We start from the raw sequence: 27,781 nt of genomic DNA, 5'->3' as shown, positions 1-27,781 counted from the left end.
CAGTGCCTCTGCGCTCCTGGCAGGCTCTGGAGGGTTAAAAAGCTCTGCGAGGCTCGAGCTCACATTCTTCTGAAGAGAGAAATTTTTTTAGAACCAGGTTGGTTTGGGTTTTTTTACATGAGGGCTGCTGAAGCGGCAGTGTGCTGTAACTACAGGCTCAGAGGAGCGCTGATCTCCCACAATGCAGAATTTGGGGTAAAAATGTTCACCCCTAGAGATGTGTGTGATGTTTAACGGCAGGGAAAGAGCAGCAGCTGGTTTGCTGGGCAAAAAGAAAATTCTTCCCAAAAAGCCAGTCGTTTCAGCAAACGTGACTTCTAGAGATCTTCAAAGACGGGTGGCTTTATCAAGGAATAAAGACAAAGAGCAGTGTCTAACAGGCTTTTTACTTTCCGATAAAAATCAGCTCAGTCCCCCATCTGTACCAGAGGGTTAATCAAGTGACCTGTTAGAATCATGTCCCTTGTTTCCATTCTTAAACCAGTTGTTTCTCTTGAAGCCGCCGTCACCTTTCCTCCCGTTTCCAAACCTGGAGAACCCTCGTCCCGCCTCCTGTGGGAACTCCTCCAGCTCAGGCAACTCCTTTGCCACCGACAGCTGCCAGCGCCTGGTGTTACTCCACTGTTCCTAAAACAAGACCAACATTACAAGACTTTATTGGCCTCCAGGTCTCTTTGAGGTAGCCTGTATCATTAAAACCAACATTTGAACGCAAAGGCATTCCAGAGTAGAGAACAGAAGATTTTGTTTAATAAAATCAGGTAATATAATGCAAACTGAAGCAAGAAAGAGGCACAACGGGATATTTTTTGGCTGTGCTGTGCTCTTTCTAATGACTTGTCATAGAACATCCTTAAAACACACTTTATCCTCCTAAACCACCCTATATTCAATCCTATATACAGTAATCAACAACTTGCAAATCACCAGGTTCCAGAGCCAATTCTGGCTAAAACACATACCTGTATGTTACTCAGTTCGCCAACAGGGATATCAAAACACACCCCCTGTAACAGGAAGAAAAAAAAAAAGTATTTACTTTTCAAAGACACATCCAAGAATGAAGACACACAACTCCGGACAGGCAGCACTTGCAAACACTCAAACACTCTAAGTGTAGAAACCAGAAATGGTGGAAAGCAGGGTCTTGTGAGTTAAAGCCTAAGACGGGTGTCATTGGGCACCACAAGCTCACTAAGAACACACTTGCACAGGAGATGGTGTATAGTGTTAGTGTTGAGTTTACAAAGAAAACTCAGGTCACAACCACCACTGCCAGTATATATGTATGTGTATATATATATTTCTGATGCTTTTTTTTTTTTAGGATAGAATTCCTGCATTAACATTTGGGAACAATGTCTCCCTTTAAGTATCTGTCTTTTTAACACTCAACTAGCTTCAACGTTGTGTGTTTTTTAATAGTGTACACAGAAGCACTTTTGGGTGTCTCATGATAGATGACCATTTTATGAGAAATGAGTAGGGATAGAGGTATCAACCTTTTTACACTAGTACTTCAGAATTCTTGCTTCAATCACTGCCCATACATACACACGCATCCCTCCTTCCCCAAGGGAGGGACCAACTTACCATCTTCCCCTTAAGGAAGCGCATTGCAGATACTTTGGAATCAACCTCCTCACCAAGCTGTTCCTTCAGTCCTCGCCAGGCATAGCTCATGGAACGCATTTCTATTGAACATTTCAACACCATGGTCACAAAGCCCTTCAGGAAACAGAGAAACAATAACATTTACAAAACTGAACTTGGTCGGACAGCCTGCAACTCGTTAACTAATGAACTATGCAGTAACTTGTTGCTGTAGTGTGGCATTTATTTCTAAGAAATCAGCTTGCCAAAAGCAAAGCAAATAAAAGCCTCAAGGAAGTGGAAGGCATCCCTCTAACCTGGGATTTCCAGTTGATACAAAGGCCAACAGCATTTCTGTACTTTAGCCAGAAGTAGAGACATTTATTCTGTGTCAGAAAGTTACTATTAGAAAAAGTGTAAAAAAACCCCTGAACTGATACAAGAAGCAGAGTCCAGTCACACGCCATTTCCAAAGCTGTGTTACCACACAACAAATTGGGTCAAGTTCTCCCTAAATGTATCAGAAAAAGGAAGAGCTGTGTTTTTCTTCTGTCAAAATGTCTTTGGTATCAGGTAATCCCATGCCACTAATTTGAATTACTAATGGTATGTCAAAGCTTTCTGGGAAAGGAAAACTACAACACAAACCTATCTATTAGCTCGTAAAATGTCATTATTAGTTCAATTCTCTTAGAGCATCAAAGTCTTCTGTCACTTAGTTCTCTGGAGAAATTCTTTAAACTCTCATGAAAAGAAAGTTTAGGAACTGATTTTGAATTTCTCTGGCAAGAGCTGATTTCAGTAAAGGAACAAGACAACAAACCAGACGCTGGGAATAACACCTACTCAGCAGGCCTATGGGAAGAGCCTGAGAAGAAGATGCCAGATTCTGACTAGACATGAGCTATTATTTTATCCATTCTTATTAACACAGGTATAAATAACATTACTTACCGCAGTTGAGTTGAGTAAGGAGCGCTGCTGTATGTAAGATGCCCCAGAAATATGAGCTAGAGCTGCAGCCAGGGCATCAACTGCCCCTTTTTCATCTATGAGCTCTTGAGCAGATTTTCTGAAGTAGTCTACTGCAGAAGGAGGAATGGCCTCCAACAACCTACACAGTGACAACACAAGAGATCAATCAGCAAAGACCAATAGGAAGTGCAGTCATGTTCAAGACACCAGATTTCAGGCAGCTTTCAAGGTTAACAAATTATGTCTATAACCCTTGGTTATAATGCCTATGCTTCACCACCACTCTTAACTCAGTTCTTCCTGATGAATTCTACCTTCTCTGCTCATTAAGCCAAGTCTCTTGAAACACACGTTCAGAACGTTCAAACATGGCATGTTTGAGAGCGCTGACAAATACATCAAGGGGAGGCTCGTCATTCTTAAGGCCACACCCAAGAATCCACAAGAACACGCTGCCAGCAAACCCAAGAATCCCTTGCTTTTACTTCACAAGGAAGAGAGGCAAACCACTACAATGCCACTCCTGAGCTGGAGTGAGGCACATCTTGCTCTCAGTGAAAGCTGATAAAATCAGCTGTTTTCAGGACAAGCAGTGAGAACAAGCTGGGAAACGGAGAACAACTATTTCTCTAATGCTATTTCTGGTACACCAGCAACTACCACACCTTTTCAGTACTCAGTGAACCAAATACCATGCCCACCACCTCCCTTACACTGGTAAAATCCTTGCTAATTGTTATAATCTCTGTCAATGCAACTTCCACCAACCAGGCAGCGAATGTCAACAGATCTGAATGGAATAAAACCCACCACCTTTTAGAATAAAACAATACAACGAAACACAGGATGGGGCTACAACCCTCACTGCTACAGAGTAACTCCTCACTATACGAAGTATTGCTCTTTAAAGGCTGCTACTGTATCATCTAAGCTGACAAAATCAGTTTCCCTTAGTGACAGTAACTCCTTGTTCTGCTACTGATTTCTATATAAAGGCAATTTATTGTGAGAACTTTGAGTACTTAACCTTCTGTGTAAAGGCCTATGTTCAGTCACATAGAGGTTTATTGATATCACCTTGTGAAAACTAGTCAGCATCTACATGCAAAGCAGACTACTTCCAACACAGGCAAATACACGCTCACACAGAGATTTGATTTTCTTAAAAGTTTTGCATCAGTAACATTGTTGCTGGCAAGAACTCTAGACATTTAAGAACAGGCAAATAAACTTACTTTTTGGCATCGTTACTTGAAGCTTTAATCACATCCATAGCAGAAGGAACACCTACACGCTTAAAGGTAATCCCCTGAAATCAAGAAAAATGAAGATATTTTTAGCACTCTACAGTAACTCAACCCTACCCAAGTCACACTACTGAGACCTCTAGTCACTTACTGTTCAGAACATTAACAGGCCTTACTTTAATTAAGTTACTTCTAAAGCCAGAACAAAGCTGTGCTTTCATTTCCCATCTCTGTTAATGTGGAGCTACTTTATACCAATTTACATGCAGATTGAAATGTGAGGTGTGGTCTCCTTCACATACTCCTGTCACAGCCTGCCTGCTGACAGCAACAGAGTACTGCCAACATGGGGAAACTTGTGGGCTATCAGAGAGGGCTGACAGAAAATCACTTAGCAATGTTTACCAAACATTCACATTTTAGACCTAGAGGACACGAGGCCTGCACAGCACCCATGCAGCCCATGGTTACAAGGTCTAACAGTGCCAAAGTCCTGCAGCTGAAGAATTTCACCAAGTCTTAGGCAGAACTCACCGCTTTGTGCTCAACCTGTTTCAGAAGATCTTCTTCTCTTCTCTGAAATAAACAAATGCAGATCCCCGTCCGGCCAGCTCGACCCGTACGTCCAGAACGATGGATGTAGGAATCAACATCCTTCAGAAATTCAGAGTTACGTGAGAAAACCTTACGTCATTTAAGCTCTTGACATTTGTATGTTGTACGAAAGAGAAAATGCAACCCAACTTCTAACTCGGAAGCCTAAGAAGTGTTATATTATGTTCCTACACCTGAACTTGGAACTACACACGAACCACCCGGGATTGCGTACACTGCTCTACCCAAGGCATGCTGCCTTAGGTAAAAAAACATTACTGATACAAGTTTTTTAAATAAAAAGTGCCACTGGAGCTTCAAAAGAGGAAAAAGGCATTTTAGAATTGTCACGAAACTCATCCTAACTACGTTCAGAAGGGATTTGGAAATACTGACACAGTAACAAAGGCTATTTTACAACTTTCCAGAGTAACCAAAACCCATCAGTTTTACTTCCATCATAGCTTGAAACAAAAGCTCAACTAGAAAACTCCAGGGCTACAATTACAAAAAATTCACTTCATTAGGCAATCAGAGTAACAGCTCCACTGAGACAAAGGAGTAACCCACCGGTTCTGTGGGTTACAATTTTAGTTTCCTCTAACGACTTACTTTTGGTGGTGAACACTGTATAACGAGGTCAACCTCAGGGATATCCAAACCGCGGGCAGCTACGTTTGTTGCAATCAGAACTTCAAACACACCATTCCTAAAGCCTTTTAATGTAACTTCTCTCTGTTTCTGCGGAATGTCACCATGCAAGGACTGGGCATCCTGTCAGCAAAACAAGCCATTAAGGTGTCATTTGATATGGGAGTCCAGGCTGCAGTACCTAAAGACATTTCATTACAAAACACAAAACACTGTGCACAGCAACAAAAAGGAATTACACAGCTGCTACCAAAGGAATACAAAGCATCCTGTTTTGTGGTTCGATTCACTTCTGGGACAGCAGCACACATAAGCAGTTTTACCATAACATTATGATTTGTTGCATACCAACAGCAGACTGTGCAATTTGCAACCTGCCATGCCAGCACGGGCCCACCTCAGCTTTCACTGACACTGGAACAAATAGAAGCAACTTCAGCACTGCTTGTGAAGAGCCAGCAGGAATCTTTGCTCTCTTCCCCAGGAAACCATCCCAAAACACACAAAAGGTGAAAGGATGTTTTCAGGACATTCCCAAACCCTACAGGTGACCTGAATGGCCTCCGTTTTTAATGGGCCAAGAGACAGGTCAAGCATTTCACATGGAGGAAGAGAGTCACAAGCTCAGAATTCAAACAAGTAACAAATTACAGCAGAACTCACTAGCCTAAGAGAAAAACACGTCACACAGGACTGACATAAGAACAAACCCACTGGATTTACTGTGAAAGCAGCAGGGCCAACAGAAAAACAATTGCTCCTGAAAGATTTTAATATGGATGGTGTATGACACACATCCAACCCTGAGAAAATCATGCATTCCCACTTCTGCTCTTTTTCCGTAAGCTAGTATTTGGTATCAAACAGGATATTCTCTGAAAAAAAAAATTCAATACCTTTCCACACTGTCAAGAAATGGTTGATAACTGAAGCAAAATTAGAAAATTCGCTCCATATATCAACCTGAGATCTGAACAAAGTGTTTAATGACCCTCCAAGGGCAACAGCACAATCTGTTCTACCACACTGGCTGAATTTTCCTGAATACCGACACGAGATGGAATAATGAGCACAAGACTAGCTTCTGTTTATTAGCATTATTACTATCTTCTGGCTGTTCAGCACAAGCTGCCTATCTTCCAACCATTCTGCCCTATATGAATTTAAAGCCAAATGAATAATTCCATCATCGCAGCAATTTTTATTGCAAAGCTCTACTTTTAGAAACAGCTTTCCTACGTCTTAAAACCAGCCATAGAAACAACTCCATCCACACAGTTGCAATCACCTAACTGTTTCAGGGCATCCAACCCCTATATATCCAAAATTGCTGCTCTCCATTCAGAACCCAGTACCTGTTTGAGGGAAGCATTCATAGCCAGTTCATTTGCCTCCATTTTGGTCTCACAAAAGACAATGGTCCGCCCCTGGCTGCCACTGTAGACCTGAATGATGTCCCCCAGAACTCCTGCTCTCTGAGATGACCGACATTGTATAGCCAAGTGCTGTTTGGGAAAGAAACAGGGTAAGCATCTGTATTAAGCATAAGCAACGTGCAGACAAAATGAAAACAACAAAATCATCTATTTATTTTTAAAGCTTGCGAACTACTGCCCCCAAAGGAAAGTTTGCTTAAAATATTTGCGTCCATTGTGAAAAATCACTCCACACCCCCCTTTTTAAAGCCAATGCAGAACCCATCTCACCCCGGCCACGCACACTCAGGCCCTGTGCTGCTCTGCAGCTGAATTACTCACTTCCACAGTCGTGGCAGTCCTCTGTGTCTTCCTTCCAATCAGGTCAATCTGTACATACTCATCTTTCATGTATTTTTTTGCCACATCATATACCCATCGTGGACAAGTTGCAGAAAACAGTAGTGTCTGGGGGTTGTTCTCAGAACCTGGAAGGAAAAGCCATCAATTGCAGTCATCACAGCAGGCTATGAAAATTGAGAACCAATGTAATAATAAAAAATAAAAAAAAAAGCAGCAGAGTTACTCAAAAGTGCTCACACATACCTTAAGGAACCCCGTCTCAATCCCTCCTTGCCTGATATCCCAGTACTAACTAGCTCTGAGTGGTATGGCTACGTGTCAAGGAAAAATGAACACTAAAAAAAGAACACTCTGCAGACTGGGGGGAATAATTCTAAAGACAGGTTGCCCCAGGTAAGAACAGTTTAACAAACAGTGTCTTGAAAACGTTTAACCTGCTTCCAGAGATCCACAGGATCAGACAGAAACAAATACACATTGCAAAAGAACACTACTATTCCCTCCAATTTATTTTCCAGTAACAAATAAAGCTTGTTAAGATGAGTAATTATGACAACTCTTCCAAAACCCATACAGATTTCCTTTTTAAGGAGTTTATCTGTACTTTTTGGATGTCAAGATAAAAACCCAACTCTGCAGAAAAGGGGAGAGTTTAACAGTCAAGTCAAAATGACAGTGGCTGTCCTGGGTCAAACCTAAGATCCATGAAGGCCATATACTCTCACCAACAGCAGTGTAGTTAAAGATACACAGAAACTCTGCCAGCATCTAGTTCTTGTGGGTCCCAGAGCCAGAAATGATACACTTTCTTTTAGCAATGCTCGATATTTCTACTTCCAGTAATTTGCCAAGTTACTTTTCGAAATTTGTGATCTTAGTACAGTGCTGCAAGGAATTTCACACTATTAAAATATCCCTCTTCTGCTCTGTACCTGCTATAATGTGGCTCTGCTGAATGCCTGTTATATCAGAAAAGAGCAAATGTTCAAATGTTCCCTAGCTGTGTGATGATGAGTGTACAGCCACGCAATAACTCTAACCCTACGTTCAGTCACCACTCAGGATGAAGAACACCAGGGCTTAGGGAGCTGGGGTTGTTGCTTTTTCTGGCATCGTCCAGCAACACCATTCCAGTCCTTCATCCGTCACCTTGGTTTGAACCTTTTCCAATTCTATCTTTCCCTTTTCTCTGAGTCACGCAAAGGATTCAAGTTGGGGGTGCACCAGCATTTTTCATAATATAACTGCATTCTCCACTTTGTCACCCCTTCCTTGCCTGATGTCAGAGGTTACCTTTTTTATAAGCAAATCCTAAGATTTCTTCCACTTGTTCAGCAAAGCCCATGTCTAGCATGTGATCTACTTCATCCAAAACAACGTGCTTCACGCTGGAAAGTTCCAGCTTGCTGTTCTGAATATGGTCCTTGATCCGTCCAGGAGTTCCCACCAGGATATCGATGCCACTTTTAAGGAGATCAACTGGAAGAAAAGACAGAAAAACAAGAACAGTGCCAGAATGCTAAGAGACAACAAGGTAAAAAGCTACCAGTACAAAGCAACACTTTAATTTCAAAACCAAAGAGCTACTGCCTTTCACTGCTGTCTCTGAATAAAGCACTACCTCCAGTCCAGGTAACGAACACCTAAGCACAATGGCAGCCCAAGTTGCTCTGTCAGGAATACCAGCTAAACCACAAGCAAAGCTACAGCAAGATACTCCAATTTCCTAGTGGCAACAAACTAGCATTAGGAACCTCCAGAGCTCTATTGTAGAAAAAACACTTTAGTTTTTCAGGTAAATTCTTTTTCACAGCTACCTCTGATAAGAGGCAGACAAAGCCACGCATACATAACTTGATTCTCTCTTTTCCTTGGACAGTTGTCTAGTTCCAGTACATGTCCCTACAGAAAACACACAATGAAGAAACTGCAAGGACTGGGCACGTTGCAGACTTACAACCACTTTTAAATAAAGATTTAAATAAAGATTTAAAGAACTCAATAAGGCTGCACACTTCATATAAAAGCAAGGTCATGATTCCTGACCAACATGAAACTGAGGGGAAGAAAAGCCACTTTACTCCCTTGGAGAATGCCACCTCCAATCTCACAGTAATTCTTTAGTGCTTACTTACGCTGTTCTTTATATGGAGTTCCTCCATAAAAACAAGCCACGGACAGCTTCCTGGTGAGATTTTTGAAGTCTTTAGCTACCTGGGTGGCCAGTTCCCTGGTTGGGACAAGAACCAGCACCTGAAGGGAGTGAAATGAGACGCTGTGTTTGGGACAGGGTACTAAGAGAAGAGTTTAATTCACACTGTCATCCCATTCTTACTCTACACTTGTTTCTGTTTCTCACAGCTCCCCACCACCCCAGGAATATTGCACCTGGAGCCTGCACATTGCAGCACAGGAACAGTCACTAGACAAGATGGAGTAGTAAGATCTTAAAAGAGCCAAAGCATGGAACACTCTAGCCACATAACCTCCTTCTCCACCACCTATCCTTACTCCCCTCCATTTGCTTTTAAGAATTTAATAATAAACCAAAGACATTAATTCTTCTCTGGAAATCTTTCCGACATTAAGATCTTAAAACTTGTATCACTTAAAACAGAAGGACAAAGCAGGCAGCAAATCTGCAGGCTTATGACAGTTCTTCAGTCTAAATAATAAACATGATACATAATCACAAGTTAACAATTCCATCTCATGCTTAAGTAGAAATGTAAACAGCACTTGCATCCATTACATATAGAAAATAAAAATACAAGCGCCTTCAGCTAGCACCCTGGAATCTGTAGTGAGAAAAAGACTCCGTGAATGGGGACAAGTCCAGCTAACTCAACCACTGAGAAAAGCAGGGGATTCAACCCCCAAGCCACACACTAACTCCCCAGAATAGCAGTCTCCCAAATTAGGTCACAAGGAACCCTAAAAGTGAAACAAGTTATCACTGTAAGGGGCAAAACCTGCCACACTGTAGCTCCTGGCCTGAGGAAAGAGCTTGGTATTGCAAACACCAATAAAGAAATCCCCAAAGCAGTTACAAAAACCACTTTTGTAAACTTCCATATTCTCAGGCTTTGGTGTTAACCCTGAAGCAGTATTTACCTTCGGCGAGCGGCCTCTTCTCACATCTTGCGAGACGCTCTGAAGTTTCTCAGTCAGTGGAACAGCAAAAGAGAAGGTTTTCCCAGTCCCTGTTCGAGCTTGAGCAATGACATCTTTGCCATCGTATATGGGCTGAAAAGTCTTAACTTGCACAGGGAACAGGTATTTTACACCACGAGCTGTGAAATAATCCAAGGAGACTTCATTAACAGGTGCCTATTCCACTGCAAGCCGCACAAACAATTAGAAGCTCTCATACATAACTAGCCCGAAAATGTAGGACACATCATGTCAAACCCCATATGCGACAGAAGGTGCAAGTCAGGAGAAATACACACCTGTGTGTTTTCTTTCCTACTCTACATCAAAAAGTATTGCCCCTTCAACACACAGCTGAGTAGTCACCATGAAATAGAGCCTTCTCCACCATGCTTGGCATAAGGCAACCGGAGGCAAAGAAGAAGATTTTGCAGTAGCTTGTCTTTGAGGACAGGGGACTAGGTGAGGGTGTTTATTTTAAGATATTCTAAAACTTGAGACAGATTTTGCACAGTGGAAGTGAAACAATCCTTCCCAGAGAAATTTCCAAGCAAGGAAAACTTAAAGCAACTAGATTTTTTTCTGGGAAACACAGTTTTTCTGGGAATCACAGTTTCCCAACACAAAGAACAGCAGGAATTCTACAGCAACTACATCCACAGTAAAAGTAATCTAGAAGAGATATGAAAATGCCCAAAAGTATGAGAATAATCAGAGATGATCTGTTCACAGAAGCCAAATAATCCTCATACAGGAAACGCCATTACACTTATTTAAGAAGGGATGTTGGAATCAGCAGATACTAGAATTAAAATAAGATACACAAGAACTAAGTAGATGCTGATGAGAAGAATGACACAGTCTATATAAAAACATACGCAGGAATAACCACACTATGGAAGAATAATCTCGCCCTAATGCAACAGAGCTTGAAGTGAAACAGGAACTCTGTTCCTGTGAACACTGTGACTGCTCACATACGCATTCTTACTCCACAATCAAGGTAAGACGATTTAAGACAATTTACCCTTGGCTTCTGTCTCTGCTTGCACGGCTAACAAAGTGCAGTTCTGGACAAACATTTACAGAAACTTTTTTTGCCACATTAACTAACCTTTGAGAAGGTTGATGGTGTTTTGGGAAAGAGGAAAATTAGAGAAGGCGCCTTCTTTTGCTTCTTCTGTCAGCTCCTAACAGGATTAAAGAGAAAAAAACCAAAACAAAACAAAACCTTATTATTCCCAAGAGACAATAACATCTCCTACACAGGAATACACAACCCCCTCCCCACCCCATGCATTTACTTCTAGCACTGCAGTTTCACCCGCTACCTCCTTCCTGTTTAAAAAGAAAATCCTTGTGCTACACATACTTCACAAACACAAACACAGTGTGAAGTGGGACACTTGAATCCAGACAAGACACATGCTGACTGACACAGGCCACACCACTCAGTGCGACAGAATCCCTACAAGTGGATTCGAGTTTTACATCAGTCTTAGGTAAAGACTTTCAGTACCTGTAACAACTCCTTCACAACCTTAGCTGCTGCCATCTAATTCACATACTGCTGTATCACCTTTTATGTCCCCTGGCAAACAAAAGGGAACCACTGTCCTCTTCTGTGTGCTCTTAGTGCATTGTGAGCTTATGCTTGGCAAGTCAAGAAAGGGAAGCTATTTGTTAAATATCTTAACTGCAATCCATGTAACTCATTAGAAAGCTGTTTTTCACCCCCCAAAAAACTGTATTTGGTGTCACAACTCACTGTGTGAAGCAACAATTTCCTTCTATGTCACACCTACTCGGTATACTACACAGCTTAACTTCACACACCAGTGGATGCTTACTTAAAACTCGCGATTTAACTTCTGCTTCTAACATCATTGCACCCAACGTATAAAAAGCACTCTTTTGACTCACGTTCCCGTCTTAAATGCAAGGGAGAAAACTACCAGCACAGGCAGGCCCTACAAAAGGGCAGGGAAAGCTGCAGGGCCCTCCTGCACGCCGCTGCGAGGATGAGGGTAGAATCAGAGCAGGGAGAACTCCAGAAGCAGGAATTAATGAGGATAACAGTGACGGTGCCTTAAAGCACACCTTGCAAAATACTCCTAAGAGCGTGCCAGGAGAGAAAGTACCACCACAGCACGGAGCGATGCCTCGCGGCACAGAGTGATGCCCGCAGCCCAGGCCATGCACACGGGACTGGGGGCCGGGAATCTACAGGGAAGGGCTACAAAACGCTGCCACAGCTCACGCATGCCAAGCTTTCGCTACAGAGCCTGCTCATTATACGTGGGAGCTAATGACAAGGGTTTCAAGAGCGGAGCGGTACTACCTCTGCGTCGCTGTCCTCCTCCCCTGCGGCCGCGTCGCCGGCAGCGCTGCGGGCTACCAGGGAGGCCGCGCCGTCACTTAACGCTTCCGCCGCAGGCGCGGAGCTGCCGCTCTCTCCAGCTGGGCCGGTGCTCTTGACTCTTTTTGTCTTCTTGGGCTGAGGGGGTTCCAGGTCACCGTCGCCCAGGCCGCTCTCCTCGGGCTCGGCCTGCTCCCCCTCGGCCTTACCGCGCCGCTTCGGCTTCGCCGGCCGCTTCAGCTTCTTCTCCTGGGCCTCCTCCTGCCGCGGGAAAGCGGGAGTCACGCGGACGAACGACTGCACTCACCCGCCCGCTCCAACAACGCGCCGGTACGCGTTACAAAGGCCTGCACCACCGGGTCGCTCCGCCGGACCTCCCAGCCAGCGGCCCGGCCGGGCCGGGCCGCACAAAATGGCCGCCCCCGCGGCCGCACGTGGTGCGCGGCCGCTCGCTCCCGCTCCCACCTTGGTCTTCCTCCGGCGGCCGCGGCGTAGGGACTCGCCGTCTGCCGGCGCCTGCGGCTCGGCAGGGCTGGCGGTGGGACCGGCGGCGGGCATAGCTACCGGCTGCTCCCCGGAGAGATGCGCGACGGCGTCGATACCGGTCTCGCAGCGGCGTCCCAAGAAGCCGCGCCCCGCCCCCGCGCGCAGGAAGTGAGGCGCGGCGCGCACACAGAACTGCGGGCGGGCCGGACAGCGGGGCAGCGCCGCCGGCAGCAGCAGCAGCACTGGGCCAGCCCCGGCGCCGGACAGCCAGCCCAGCCGCCCGCTGACCGGGGCCGCCGCTCGGGCCGCGGGGAAGCCGAACCGCGCCGCACGGCCCCACACGCCGCCCATGCAGCCGCTGCGCTGCCGGTGCTGTGCGGCCCGCCCCGCCTCTTCCGCCGGCGGGGCTGCGCCGGTCTCTTCCGCTGGCTTCCCCTGCACCGTGAGGCGGGACCCGAGCGCCCGCCGCCACGCTTCGAAAGCCGGGATGCCTCAGTCCTCGCATCCCGCCTTGCTCTGTGCAGGTGCCGGTGCCCTCCACGCTTGGGTAGCTGCTGCACACCTCGCCCACTACTTGTGCTGTTAACACCGCCGGACATCAGACGTCAAGTTGTAAAATAATATTTATTACTGGGTTTTTTGGGGAAGATGTACAGGTTTGACCAGCAGTTAAGGTCCGTATATCATACACTGACCCACGCTACAGTTCTGAATGACAGCCAGATGCTGCAATGAAGATTTAAGTCTTAGAGTTGAAAGTAATTGAGGAGATAAGAAATACTAAGTTTTCTCTTTCTTATGGGTTTTTTTTTGTTGTTGTTTTTTTAAAGTGAAAAGGATCTTGTTTATGACCAAAGTAGTACTGAGAAAAAGAAAACCCTGAATGACAGATTTTTTTCCAAATGGTACAAAGAGAAAGGAAGAGCCTATGTGAATGCAATACAAAATACTGCAGTCCTGTTTGTTCCGCTTTTGGATTGCTGGAGTTAACGATCAAAGGCTCTGTCAAAGCTTCGCCTCTGGCCTCTGCCTCTGAATCTGTTTCTACCACAGCTCCCACGGCGCCCATTTCTGGAGCTTGAAAAGCTTCGGCCATTTCCTCCGCCGCTTCCTCCTCCGCGTTGTGATTCTATTAACTCAGGTAATTTAGTTGCCACGCACAACCGCCACTGTTTTGAATCTTCCCATTTTGCCTAATGAAATGAAGTCAGACACATAAAGTTAAATTCTAGGAAAGCATACACAGTGTGTTTCATAATTACAAAACTTGCTCCATTGGAAAGGAAGAACTGTGAGCCAGTATAGCGGATCCAAGTAGGGACAATAGCAGTTTCAAGGTTTTAAGTGCAAGGGCTATAGCTGATTGAGTACACCTCAGTTACCGCAGAAGGGAACTGAAACCCCACCTTACAGCTTTACAGCCTCATTGTAAACTCTTTTGTTTACTAAGAATACCACAATAATTACTGTTGATCACAAATCCATGCCCTCACCTCAATTCCCCTCTAATCCAAAACCAAATGCTGGTTTAGGAGTGAATGAATGGCAGAGCATGGGGGTATACACACACATTAAGGTAGAAATATCTTAAGGAAAGATTAAAAGTCTGGGGAATTTTGGAATGGGGATACTAATTCTGACAAGAAAAGAACTGGAATTCACTTTTCTGTGCAGAGAATTCTGCATGAAAAGGAGGGGGGTAGATTTTTAGTGTAATGGGATTTGTTGCCTACAAAGATTAATCCAGCAGCAGTAACAAGGTGTGATTGCTCACACCACCGCTCTTTGTAGTGCAAAAGTCTCAAGCTACAGATTCTTGGAGACAGGGGAATAATTTAGGAAAGGAACACGGTATGCTTGTCCTGTTCATTGATTCCTTCAAAGCCATCCCTTTGCCACTAGAAAAGGCAGGATAGAGACTACATAATGTTTTCTGCCTAACCCACTTCACCCAGGTTTATCAATAGTCAGCTGTAACCAGCAACATCAATGAACGCACCTCTATGTCCTTTTGGGCTGCTGCCGGAATATCAAAGCACACGCCCTAAAAAGAGAGAATAATTTTAATGGGTACAATCATAGCCTTTTCATTGGCTGCAACTAAAAAAAGAAAAAAATAAATAAAAATAGAGCCTACAAATTTACATACTAAAACAGATTTACATTTCAAAGATCAAAATACCTCACAACCACTGAACACTGGGAGAACTTCTCAGAACACCTGTATTTGCACTTCCTTAATGTTTTTCACAGATACAGACATTTTTCTTTCCTCTGCATAGCCAGTACTTCCAATTCACATTTTCTTGCTCCTTAATAATAAGCTTGTAACCCTCTCCATCCTTAGTGGCAGCCCTACTGGCTTCTGCAGTACTCATGTTGGAGAGTCTTTCAAATCAGAAGTGTTAATGTATACGAAGAAAGAGCAAGGACAATAAAACAATTAATCTTGCCAATTAACACAATATCAAATATCACACGTGAAGGACACATTAATAACGAGGTTGCCCCTCATTTTAGGTTTTCTAGTTTACCAAGTCTGGGTGCCCTCATTACTGGCATGCTGGTGTTCTGTGATTTTAATGACAGGCTAAACTAAGGTGCTATCAACACCTCCCGTTTTTATGCCTCTCTCTTTTTGGTACTTCTGAAAGGTACAAATTCAAACCGCATTCATACCAATCTTAATGTTTCTGTTACAAATCTCTACATCAAAGCTCATCCAACACCTGCCTCTGAAGTGTCCTCTCAATTTGTCTTCCAGCAGTTTTGGGGTCTTTTTAGTTTGTCTAGTGTTCTTCCTGACCCACAGCACCTTAAACCACACAAAACCAGGGAAACACAAAGAGGCTACATGTCCGGAACAACACGTGGTATATGGTGCTTGTGATGAAAAATGCAACATGGGTATGAATGAGGAGGCATCAAAGTACCAGAAAGATAAAACAGCAGAAAAAGGGATAAGAGAATGGCATGTGTTGGCTGCACGCAAATGAATTAAGTCATCAAGCTCACGGCATCTCCTGGTACAGCTCTATTAATCAGGGCATGTGGAAAAACAGGAGATACACCCCAGGAAAAAAAAACAAACAAACACAAGGAGAGAACAAATCAGCAGTAATGCCCAACATCTCGCAAAAGGAGGACACAAGCACTCCTTGTCCCCTGCAACACCACACATATTCCTGGGCACAGTAGCCATATTTCTGGAAATGCATACAAATTATAGGACAAGAGTAGCGAGGGGAATCCCTAAGGGTGTCTCAGTGACCTTTGCTGCACTTGTTGCAGCACTGCTAGAGGCGTGCAACCCAAAAAGTAACTTTCTGATCTTTCAGTCACAGGTACTAGAAAGCTACTGTCCCATGAATCCCAGTTCTATGTTTTGCCATTAAGGCACCATTCATTCATACCTTTTACCAGTTCTGCTACCCCTACAGCCATGCTATATACGACGTTATACGGCCTCCTTAGCATGTCAGGGGAGCACAGCCCTAAGTCCCTGAGATGCCTAAGCCCTAATAAAAAAGATCAAGACCAACTTGATTAAGATCAACTTCTACCAGTTGTTATCAACTGACAACTGCTGAGAAAAATTTACACCCAGAAGAGCTCGGTAGCAGAGATACCAAAAAAAACCAAACAAAAACCCCTCTTACCATTTTTCCCTTGAGGAAACACATTCTGTTCACCTTCCTGTCAACGTCATCACCCAACAGTTCTCGCAGCCTTCGCCAAGCATAGCTCATGTTGTTAATTTCTTCAGAGCAGTGTAGTATCATCGTAACAAATCCCTAAAGAGTAAGAAACGGGGCATCCCACATTCAGTCAGAGGAAGAAGCTTCAGCAAATCAGACACGAGAAACTAAGTGTTCAAGTTATTGGAGAACAGGTATATTTCTATTCTTGCCTTTAACTAAAGCAGTAGCTCCCAGCAGCTTAAATACAGTTCCCATTTAAAAAAAAAAAATCCAAAGGAGAGTAATAACTCTCAATTTAAACAACACAAAGGTGCATAGTTTTGGGTTTTTTTGAGGTTCGAGACAGAATGTTAAGGCATACACCCTTACCACATCCGAGTTCAGCAGGGAGCGCTGTTCAATGGAAGTAGCGCCTGAAATATGGGCTAGAGCTGCAGCCAGAGCAATAACTGGTCCCTTTTCTTCTATTAGCACCCGAGCAGATTCTTTAAAATACTCAATGGCAGTTTGAGGAACAGAATCCAGGCACCTAAGCAATGAAAGCAAAAACAGATCAATTTTTAACCATCAGAACGGTTCAGAGAGCTCAACAAGACAGCAACGGGCAATCCAAACAGCCCTTCTGAACTGGAAAGACAGGAAGACACAACGGGGTTTGAGTCACCCAACACACCTGATGGCATCTTTGCTGGAGGCCTTTATTATATCGGTTGCAGTAGGAACACCAACACGCTTGAATGTAATGCCCTGAAATTTGGAAAGCAAAATACAGATGAAAGTTGCAGATCATAAATAATTAATTTCTAAAGTCCTGAACGCCAATGAAATAAGTGTCTATAATTATTCTTTTTTTCCACCTTTAAACTCTCAACTTTTTGCTAGTGAAAATTGCAAGGTTAAGCTTACAGGAAAATGGTCAATACTTAAAAGTCTTTTATGTACCAGTCAGTTTAAATGATCCAGTGACCTTAAACTGAAGTAAATAGACACTATTTTGGCATATTCCAGGGAGGGGTGGTAAAAAAAAAGTTAAAAATATTCATTTTAGTCTTGTTTACTTGGATTTAAGTACAAGTTACACAGCCTTTCTAAACTTAAGCCTAAATTTCATCTGCTGAGACTCAACCATCTCATCCCAACCAGACAGTTAATTGGCAGAAAACTATCCTGTGGAACAGTGCACGAAGTGCAAAAATGGAAGTTAACAGGTCTTCAGTGAAGCTACACACATGGAAATCACCAATCGGACAGTAAGCCAGGGCGAGCACTAAGCTGAAACCTTGCTAGTTTTCCCTTCTTTCTGTGGGTAAACAATCCCAACAGCATCTGCTGAAAAAGCGTGGGGTGGGCACGAGGATCCGCAGCACAATCCCGGCTCTGCAGTGACTGACAGCCTACCCAAACTCTGCATGGAAACCCCACCTCAGCTGGATGCTTTGCAAGTTGTATTCTGAAACTGAACTAGTGAACAAAACCTGACCATTTTACATGCTACCCTGACATAGGACATTCAAGTGCCTGCAGAGAGAAGAAAACGGTACTTTACCGCTTTTTGTTCCACGAATCTTAACTGATGTTCTTCCTTTCTCTGATAAAAACAGATACAGATCCCAGTCCGTCCAGCTCGACCTGTACGTCCAGAACGATGGATATAGGACTCCACATCCTTCAAAATAAATAGGCTTATGATTTATCTAATGTCTTGCAATTTAGTCAATTCATTGCGCTCATATCACTTAGCAGAAGCTATTACAGTTAAGCCCGAACAATAACTGCATCAGAGATTTAAATTTAAAAACAATGTTTCACTACATAAAACAAATAACCTTTTCCTTTACCCTCCATAAATCAGAGTATGAAAGCCAGAAACGTGAGCATGGATCAACTAAGTCTTGTTTTGGCATCACCACAGAGAATGACAGAAAACGTTCTGAGTACATATACCTCTAAGACAGTCCCACTCACCCTTCTGTGTATCAGCTTGAGCATGGTTACCAAGATATTAATAGCAAATTCACTGACAGATGATCTCATTTCTTTTAAAGCCTATCAACTCAGCCAATGTTCTCACTGTTGGGGTCCCCTCCTCATACGTGCCCAACCACATTGAATGGTTCTTGCAAGAAAAAGAGCCTTTCTTCCCTTCCCACTGTCTCCAGGCTTGCAGTTGCCATGTACAGCCTCAAAGGGAGAGATTTTGAACAGCCTGAAAAGGCGGCGTTTTATGGAGCCCTGGCGCACCAGGGACCAATCCACTTTGAAAAAATCCTCTACGCAATTACTTCTGTGTATCAGGACATCTCTCACCCTTAAGTGCAACACTGATAGACTCTGTACAGTGAATACCACCACTACCAGCAACTACTGCTTTAAAACAAAACTGTACGTTATTACAAGACACCCAATGCAACAGTCTCCTCTACCTTTGGTGGTGAACTCTGTACAACCAGGTCAACTTCAGGGATATCTAAACCACGGGCAGCTACGTTGGTGGCAACCAGGACTTTAAATGTACCGTTTCTAAAACCTTTCAGCGTGATCTCTCTTTGCTTCTGAGGAATGTCACCGTGCAAGGACTGGCAATCCTGAAAAAAAAAAAAGAGTATTATTACAGGACTGTACCAAAACTCAAGGCAGTGCTCCATTTTATGGTCAGCTTCAGGTACAACGTCTTTGCATGCAACAGATACCATATGGCACGATACTGCGTTACCGGAGCTTGTATGTTAGGCATCTTACAATATTTGCTCAGTATTTCTCAGTATGGGTAAGTCCCTTAACAAAGGCAGGAAAACAGGATCACAGCGTGTCCTCTCTCCACCTCTAATTACTCCAACTTAAGAAAACAGCTATGTCCTAGCTTGCTGTTCACCCATCTATGCAATGCTTAACTGCTTCAAGCTCAATTTCCTCAGGCCTTCTTAACATTCATTTAAACATCTTTCCCAAAATAGCGTTGCTTCTTAAATCCCCCTTAATATATTAATTTTCCCCACTACCAATTAAAGGATTAAAATATAAGTGGTCCTAAAAATGGGACGAAAAAACACCAAACGGAACTTAAAAAATTAAAAAAAAAAAAATCCAAACAGTCTGGAAGTTCTGTATCACAGTAATAACAAGTGTGAAGATCAAATGTATAAAATTTGGGTTTTTTTCCTCTATGTCCTCTGTTTTTTTTCCTCTATTCCATGTTTTACAGCTTGCCTGTAAATGGCTACCACATTTTCCATATGTAAAAAGAGAATGATTAGTAAAAATACTAACACAATGCTAGGGGTCAGCACAGAATGAAAAACATTTCTTTCAGACAGCTTTGCCTTAGCGTCAGCTGGTAAGGCACATACTCTGTTTTAGCATATTAATATTTAATATTTAGCATATTGGTATGCTAATACAGAAACACATACATGATTTCCTCCTCTTACCTGCCAAGATCAGGGTTCTGCATCAACTATGCAAGATTTGGTATCACTAACACCACCACTAACATAGGGTAAGGCTCCATGCTCAGGTTTAGCTGTTAGCGAGGCTGTCTAGGAGTGTGGCAGAAACACTCCTGGACGTAGTTGTGGCAGATGAAAAAGCCTCTCCTTTCCCCAGGAACATAAAGCTATGCTGCATTCTAGATACAGCTTCACCCACCTCCTCAATGAATGCATACACAGAAAAAGCAGTTTTGAAACTCCTTCTCTTTAAGTTAACTCACCATAGTTATGTTATCAACACAGGGTTGTTATCAATACATCTCTGACAGGTTTTGGTTACTTAATGCAAATGACAAAATACCTGTTTGATTGAAGCATTCAGAGCCAGTTCATTTGCCTCTTTTTTGGTTTCACAAAAAACAATGGTCCTCCCATAGCTGCCACTGTAGACCTGAATGACGTCTCCAATAACCGCAGCTCTCTGAGACCAGTGACACTCTATTGCTAAATGCTGTGGAAAAGGAGGCCAGTGTTTAGCACACACACACACAAAACAACCAAAAACCAAAACAAGACACACCAAGACTCTTTTTTAATATGTTTGAAACTTTAAAAATCCAGAAACGCTGAAGAGTTCATACGGTTTCCTGATGGCCAAATGATGCTAACTCGTGTTCCTGGAACGTGAAAATTACATAAAGCTGCTGGGTCCACCATGATTTGCTTAACGTTAAGCAAAATAATTGCAGAAATAGGAAAAAAGGCAGGGGTGCAAGGTTTTATCACAGTTCTATCAACTAAAGCTTTAGGCCAGATAAAATGAAACAAAGAAATACAGCGTGTTAAAAGCTGTTACCATTCACAAGATCAACATTCTTTCAATCCCACTGATACAATTAAGATGTGCCCAAGTAACCCCTAAGTGATACTTCAGCTGAAACAGCAAAGGTAATCAATTCAGGCTTCTAGCATGCATGTGTTGTATCCCTTGCTATGGTATCTACTGCATAGCAAGCAAATGTCCAGAAAAGTGAGCTACCACTGGAGGTCTGAAAACAGAATTTGACTGTGGTAGGTGTGGTGATTTAAGAGAGACAACATAATGCTATACGTGTGCCTCTTCCTTCCAACTCAGATAAATTCAGGTATCGCTTTTCTCTTAAAAACCAACCAATCCTCACTCTACCCGAGGCATCTCTAAGATCACTGGATGCTGGGAGAAGAGACACATCCTACACCTAGAAACAATTTGAGTAGCTGTAGCGTACCTCACTGGTAGAAAATAATTCTCAAAACAATTTTCAACATCGGTCTGATAAAGTTCCTTAGGATGGGATGACTGTTTGTAGCACAAAGAAAAAGGGAAAAGGTCTGAAAACGTTCTGGATCAGATAGATTACTCACTTCTACTGTTGTAGCAGCCTTTTGAGTTCTCTTCCCAATAAGGTCAATTTGTTCATATCTAGACTTCATGTATTTCTTAGCCACATCGTACACCCAGTGTGGGCAAGTTGCAGAAAACAGCAGAGTCTGGGGATTGTCTTCAGAGTCTTAAAATACAGGACAATGTTTCACAAATTTCATATGTTTCATCTTACAGAAGTTGATTATATGAGTTATTAAAAATACAAGGTTAAGTATCAGTATGTAAAATAAAGACAGCAATTCTGCTTTTTAAATTTATGCATTATCAACATCTGGGGAAAAAATACTCTAGAAGGTCTAAATATTTTCAAGGTTAATTTTAACTGGAAAAAGTCAAATTACAACTTATAGATGGGTGTCAGAGACAGTTATTTACAGATACCTAGTTAATGGATTTTAAGCTTTGCAAAAGTCCTATGAATGGTCCCCACTTTTGCAACACTTGTACACGAATGCAGTACACAATGTATAGTAGTCAGTCACTGCTACAGATAAAACCACCTGGCAACTTTCATAAAAACAGACCTGAATTTAGCAGACTAAATTATTACTAATGTTTTCCACCATTTGTTTAAATATTGAGCTTACCCTTCTTGTATGCAACTCGTAAAATGTCCTCCACTTGCTCAGCAAATCCCATGTCCAACATCTGGTCAACTTCATCAAGTACAACATGTTTCACCTTGGTAAGGTCCAGTTTGCCACTCTGAAGATGGTCTTTGATTCGACCAGGTGTCCCAACCAAAACGTCAATGCCACTTCTCATGAGATCAACTGATAAACAGGAAAAGAGTAGAAAAGGAGCTAGCAGTGAACTAAGGAGCACGCGCTACATTAGAAACACATGGTAGCTAAGTAATAGTTAAACAACGGCTTTTAAAGCCATTTGTAAGCACTCTCCTTCCATGATGAGCAGGACAAAACTTGGAAAAAAAAAACTAGTAAGGTAGAGGTTCTGCTGCTCTTCCTGAAGGAAAAAAAATATCCCATCACCCTTCTCTCTTCCCACAATTTAAATAAAGGGGCAAAGAGCTTCTTTTAACATACTTTGGAACTACTTCACTCTTCTCCAAGCTGTCTACCTTAATTGGAAACTTTAATAAAACTTTCTCTCTTTGACTATCCAAATTTCTGAAAGCACCTCCTCCCTCAAGTTCTGCAGGAAAAAAAAAATGCATCCCTAAGGTCTCAAGATATAGTATGACAAAAGGGCTTATTCTCAATTCCTGCTCCCATGGCCTTGTTTATAACCACCAACACAGTAAATTTTGCTGTCACAATACAGAAGTTCTACACTTTACAACTCCTTCTAGATATCCCATGTCACACAAAAAAAAAACCTCTACACCCACTCACTGCTCTAAGACTAAACATTTTTTAAAGAAAATAGAATGTTTACAAGAACCTAAACCCAAATACTATGTATTCACACAGCCTAATCTCTTCCACTTTCAAGTACACAAGGAACACCAAGAATATAATTCTACAGTTATTTCTTGCCAGAAGATACATTATGAGCTACCGAGTTCCCCCTGAACAGTCTCTAGTTAGTGAGTTAAAAGTGTGTTTGGAAGGACCCACTGCATGTCTCAAATCTGTCAGACAATCAACATTTCAGTTGTTAGTGATGTGTCACTTACTTTGTCCATTATATGGAGTTCCTCCATAAAAACATGCTACTGTTAGCTTTCTTGTGATGTCCTTGAAATCTTTGGCAACCTGGTTTGCCAGCTCTCTTGTTGGACAAAGAACTAGCACCTGGATAGAAGAAAGACACAAGAGGTGCGTTCTTACAATGTGGCCTCTGCCAATAAACCACTGAACTCCTCCTTATCATTAGTTTAGGACTGACCACTTACAGAATTTAAAAAGAATATATCTGGTTTCAATAAGTTATCTGAGCAAGGATTAGAGAAACACACTGCTTATGGCTCTTGTAACACGATTAATCTCCTTTCCCACATACTCATTTACAAGAGACCAACTTCTTTTTAAATGAAATAGGAGATCCTTCAATTGTATTAAACTCCAGAACAGATCAGCTAGATGTTTTTTTGTAGCATGTGATGTCTGAGTACAAGACTGAAGGATCTGGATAATAGAAGGTTTTCACACATGCTTCATAACACTTCACAGCCCTTCCAGAAGGTGCAAGCAAGAGCCATCAACCATATATCAGCTTCCCTGTGACTCAGGGAAAACATACATCGTCTGCAGAACTGGGGTTCAGCACTGTTCACAGCAGGTGACGGAGAAGCTACTAGCTAGGAGTTTTAACTAAGAAATAGTAATGTACTATGACAGAATGGGGCCAGAAATCATTCTTTTAAGACTTGTAACTCCCTCAAAGAAAACCTTTGCTCCTCTGCAAGGCTGTGCCCAACCCAGAGCCAGTATTCTCAGTCAGACACTAATAAAACAGCTAGCACTAGCTTTGACATTAAGTTTCAGGTAATCTATGAGATGAATGACAAGATGCAATCAGGTGACAAAATAGGAGATATCCCATTATTAATGGGGATAAAATCATACAGGTGTTCCTTAGCAGAATGCAGACACCTCATAATGAATCTGCATCGTCCAGAGCAGAAGCTTCAATAGCTTAATGGTGGTCCAAGTGGAAAACTAAGTTTATTTTAAAAATGTCCCACTATTTACATGTTTACATAAACAAGCAATCTGAAAAAGTCACTAATCTGTTGCTAATTTGGGAGAGAAACAAGCACTCAGTGAACACTGGGCCCAAACATGTAAGGTGACTGAACAAAATTAAACAGGAACACGTTGAACACCTGTAGCTTTGGTCTCCCTGTAAGCAGAAAAAGGAATCAACAAGTCAATAGAGCTATTTTGAGCTTTATCCTTGACCAGAGTGTATGAGATAGCACAGGATGCAGGCAAAGCCTGACAAACACAACTTTCAAAGAACCTTTAATGTGGGTTAGCTTATCCCTGCGCAAACTTGAAGAACTTTTCCAGCAGGTTGAAACTCTGAATCACTCTGACCTAAGACAAAGCAAAAAATCAGCATTCTAAACTGTTACCTTTGGTGGACGGCCTCTTCTTCTTTCCTGTGACTCTTCCTGAAGCTTTTCAATTAAGGGAATAGCAAAAGAGAAGGTTTTCCCTGTGCCAGTTCGTGCTTGAGCAATTACATCTTTGCCAGAATATACCGGGTCGAAGGTCTTCACTTGCACAGGGAACAGGTACGTCACTCCTCGAGCTGTGACAATTTTAACAGACTTGCTTAATACAACAATCATTTTACAAGTGTTCTTGCAAACTCTTCAGAGGAAGTTATCCCAAACAGAACTTCCTTTAACCAACCCTAAAGACAGTCAGGACTGATTTATTTAATCACAGAAGTCAATTGTAAAGAATGTCCTGGGACTGTCCATGTTTTGTCCTACTTTGTACCATCGCAGTCCTAGCTGAGACAAACGAAGTTACTAGCCTTTAACCACAGCCTTTAAGTACTGTGCCTTTATTTATCTAATCTAGCTATGAAAATCTCTTCCTTTCAAATCAAAGGTATGCCAAAGCCAATTCTACTCTTCCCTTAATTCACACTAAGCCACACACTAACCAGTATCAAAGACATTAAATAAAGCTGGTTTTCCTTTACTCACACTGAAATAAATTTTAATTGAAAAATTCTGGCACAGGATTAACTTTTTTCTACTGTAAAAGCTAAACCAGGCAATACAGAAGAGTCTATGTTCAAAGATGTATTCAGAGTAGGCAATCAATATGCCTTCTATATAGCATCTGTGCTTGCTTGTGCAACACGAGACAGAGATTAGTTACTTTTCTGAAGCCACATCATGCCAAGAAGTTTACCTTGAAGAAGCTGAATGGTCCCTTTGGAAATAGAAAAATTGGAGAAAGCACCCTCTTTCTGCTCTTCAGTCATCTCCTGTTTGGTAAACAATAGATCAGATAACATGCCACGTAAATATCACCATACGACCATCAGAAAATTCAGGTTAATGACAGAGGCAGTGTTGTCATACCCAAAGGTGAAATTATTAACAACAATGCTGCAGCTACAGACCCTCTTCTGGTTTACTTATTGTCATATTTCAAAGTTAGACAAAAGTGACCTCTAATTAAAAGACTGTTTCGTATCTAATGACATATCACTGCAAATGCAAAACACCCAAATCAAAACTTTAACACTCTATTTTAAATAATTACCAATAGCCTAACAGATTATGCTGCAATATGCAAGGATCAGGCTTGATATCGAGCCTGTTCCCTGCTTCCCAATTAATAGAGTTCAGTGAATTACAGGTACAGAAATTGATCCCCACAAGAACAGCACACCTACTTAGTAAGGTGTCACTTCCACATAGGATTTAACAGCACAGCAATTAAAATGCTAAGCATGAGGAAAGAATGCTAACCCTGAAAACCATGGAAACCCTGGATGCTCTGTGAAGCATCCCTCGGAACAAGAAAACGTAGCAACAACAGAACACTCAGGCGTAAAGCCATTCCAAAACAAATCCTAGGTACAAAATACTTACATTACAAAATAAAAAAAAACGATAAGTGGTCCATGTAAAACAGTTTTATAGAAAAGCTTAGAAAGACCTAGGAAACCGTTATGACATTAATTTCTATTACATTAAGAACTCTCTTGTCACATTAACTACCACCAAGGTGATACAGAAACACAATATATAACTTTTTCACCAACTAAAAGCAAACAATTACTACACTATTAAGTCAATCATTACAATCATATCAAATGATGCTGAATCATATTAAAGCACCGTCTGCAGCTTGTCTATCTGCCAACAGCTACCACAGTACCAGACTGTTGGAAGTGAGGAAACACCAGTGCACTGATCTACAACTTCAGGAATTTCACAATTAAAAAAAAATTCTGGCAAACAATCAACAGAAGGGGAGACAGTCTGGGTAGTTTTAAACCCTGAGCATTTCCAGCAGCCCTTCCGCGGACTGAGAGAAAACAAAAAAAGGGAAAGACAGCCCGTGTTCTAAATTTAACCCTGTTGCAAGGCAGCGGTGGGAAGTTAATCGCATCGCTTTACCTGCTCTTGCTCGCTGTCACCATCACCGCTTGACGTTTCGCTGGAATTACTCTGCCCCTTGCTGGAACTGGATTTCACTTTTACGGAAGACAATCTCGTGCTCTCCAGGCTGCCTTCTCTCGCGTTGCCATTCTCTTTCAGCCCTCTCCTGGACTTCTTGGGCTTCGGGGAATCGACATCGTCCTCCGACTGCTCGCTTTCGTCCGTCTGACACTTTCTCTTCCGAGGTTTGTCGCGGTGTTTAGATTTCTTCTCTTTTTTCTCCTTCTGGTAAAGCACAGAGCAACACGGAGCTCAATGGAAACACCCGGCCCGAGCGAGGCGGGGCGGAGAACGCGTTGCACGGCAGCTAAAACTAAAAGGCCGCCTTCTAGTGCTTCCCGGACGCTTTTTTGGGACTACGAGTCACCGGGCCTTCATCTTCGGGACTCTTCACGCCCGCCCGCCGCGGGACGAGGACGGCCAGACGCCTGCTTCAGCGGACCCCGCACCGCAGGCAGGGCCGCGGCGCCACAGGCCGCGCAGCCCGGCGCCGGCTTCCCGGCAGGCCCTGCCGCCGCCGTCGCGCACGTGGCCGCCCGGCATGGCCCGGCCCGGTCCCCGCCCCATGGCCGCGCCGCGCACACCCGCCCCGGCCCACGACACCGCGTGCGGGGGAGGCGACCCCAGGCCAGACCCGCCGAACAACGAGCCCCGGCGCGCAAGCGAGGCGGCACGCTGCGGGGAGGCCAGACCCGGCAGCGGATGGCCGCCACCCCCCACCCCCCCTCCTTCCCGCGCCCCGCCTGAGCCCTCCCCAGTACCTTGCGCCGCCGCCGGCTGCTTTCCACAGCTGACTCGCTCTCCATAGGGCACTCGGGATCCGACTCGGCCCCGCTACTGGCGCTAAACCGGCTGGCCTCAGGCATCTCCGCTCGCCGGCAACCACTCCACGCCGCCGCCGCCGGCCGCCGTGTGACAGAAACAGAACCCGCCCAGTGCCCCAGCAACGCGAGGCGGGGCCTCGCTACGCAACAACGCCCGGTAGCCAGCCACTTCGCCACCGGACTGCAAAGCCCGGCATGCCCCGGGGCTCCCCCCCGGACTACAAGGCCCAGCCTGCCCTGCGCCCGTTCGTAGCCACTGCCGCGTTCGCGCCTTGAGGCGTCCGCCATGACGGACAGGCCGGGTGGGCAGGGCCGGCGGGAAAATGGCGGTTCGATGATCGCCCGCAGGCGTTTACCCGGGGCTTGCGCTGTGCCGTTCTCCCGTTGCGTGCGTAAGCCTCAGGGAGGGGGTTTTAAGGAAGTGGAAAAGCTGCTGGCGGGAGCGTGAGGCGTTGAAGGCAAAGA

The 27,781-nt window shown here is 43.5% G+C and overlaps 2 protein-coding genes across 2 annotated transcripts; both read right to left on the bottom strand.

Moving 5' to 3' along the window:
* Nucleotides 1-372: 372 nt before the first annotated feature.
* Nucleotides 373-13,187, bottom strand: LOC311193001 (nucleolar RNA helicase 2-like; the record flags this gene model as incomplete). The annotated part of the gene is made up of 15 exons (XM_084265694.1): nt 373-627; nt 963-1,007; nt 1,594-1,728; nt 2,548-2,707; nt 3,804-3,877; nt 4,350-4,469; nt 5,022-5,183; nt 6,416-6,565; nt 6,818-6,963; nt 8,132-8,317; nt 8,974-9,091; nt 9,953-10,131; nt 11,106-11,181; nt 12,333-12,611; nt 12,816-13,187. The coding sequence occupies 15 exons, from the start codon at nt 13,185-13,187 to the stop codon at nt 433-435; spliced, it is 2,397 nt and encodes a 798-aa protein (XP_084121820.1). The 3' UTR covers nt 373-432.
* A 260-nt stretch (nt 13,188-13,447) lies between these two features.
* Nucleotides 13,448-27,375, bottom strand: LOC311193007 (nucleolar RNA helicase 2-like). Its single transcript, XM_084265700.1, has 15 exons — nt 27,254-27,375; nt 26,451-26,717; nt 25,231-25,306; nt 24,435-24,613; nt 23,031-23,148; nt 21,979-22,164; nt 21,370-21,515; nt 20,327-20,476; nt 18,961-19,122; nt 18,084-18,203; nt 17,211-17,284; nt 16,907-17,066; nt 16,496-16,630; nt 14,836-14,880; nt 13,448-14,029 (listed from the first exon to the last, which is right to left on the bottom strand). Exons 1-15 carry the CDS (start codon nt 27,356-27,358, stop codon nt 13,823-13,825), a joined length of 2,130 nt encoding a protein of 709 aa, XP_084121826.1. The 5' UTR covers nt 27,359-27,375; the 3' UTR covers nt 13,448-13,822.
* Between the last annotated feature and the right edge of the window lie 406 nt (nt 27,376-27,781).

The sequence above is a fragment of the Gallinula chloropus genome, assembly GCF_964237585.1.
Source record: "Gallinula chloropus genome assembly, chromosome: 5".
Lineage (NCBI taxonomy): Eukaryota > Metazoa > Chordata > Aves > Gruiformes > Rallidae > Gallinula > Gallinula chloropus.
Note: the sequence above shows the minus strand (reverse complement) of the source record. Positions and strands in the feature narration are given on the sequence as shown.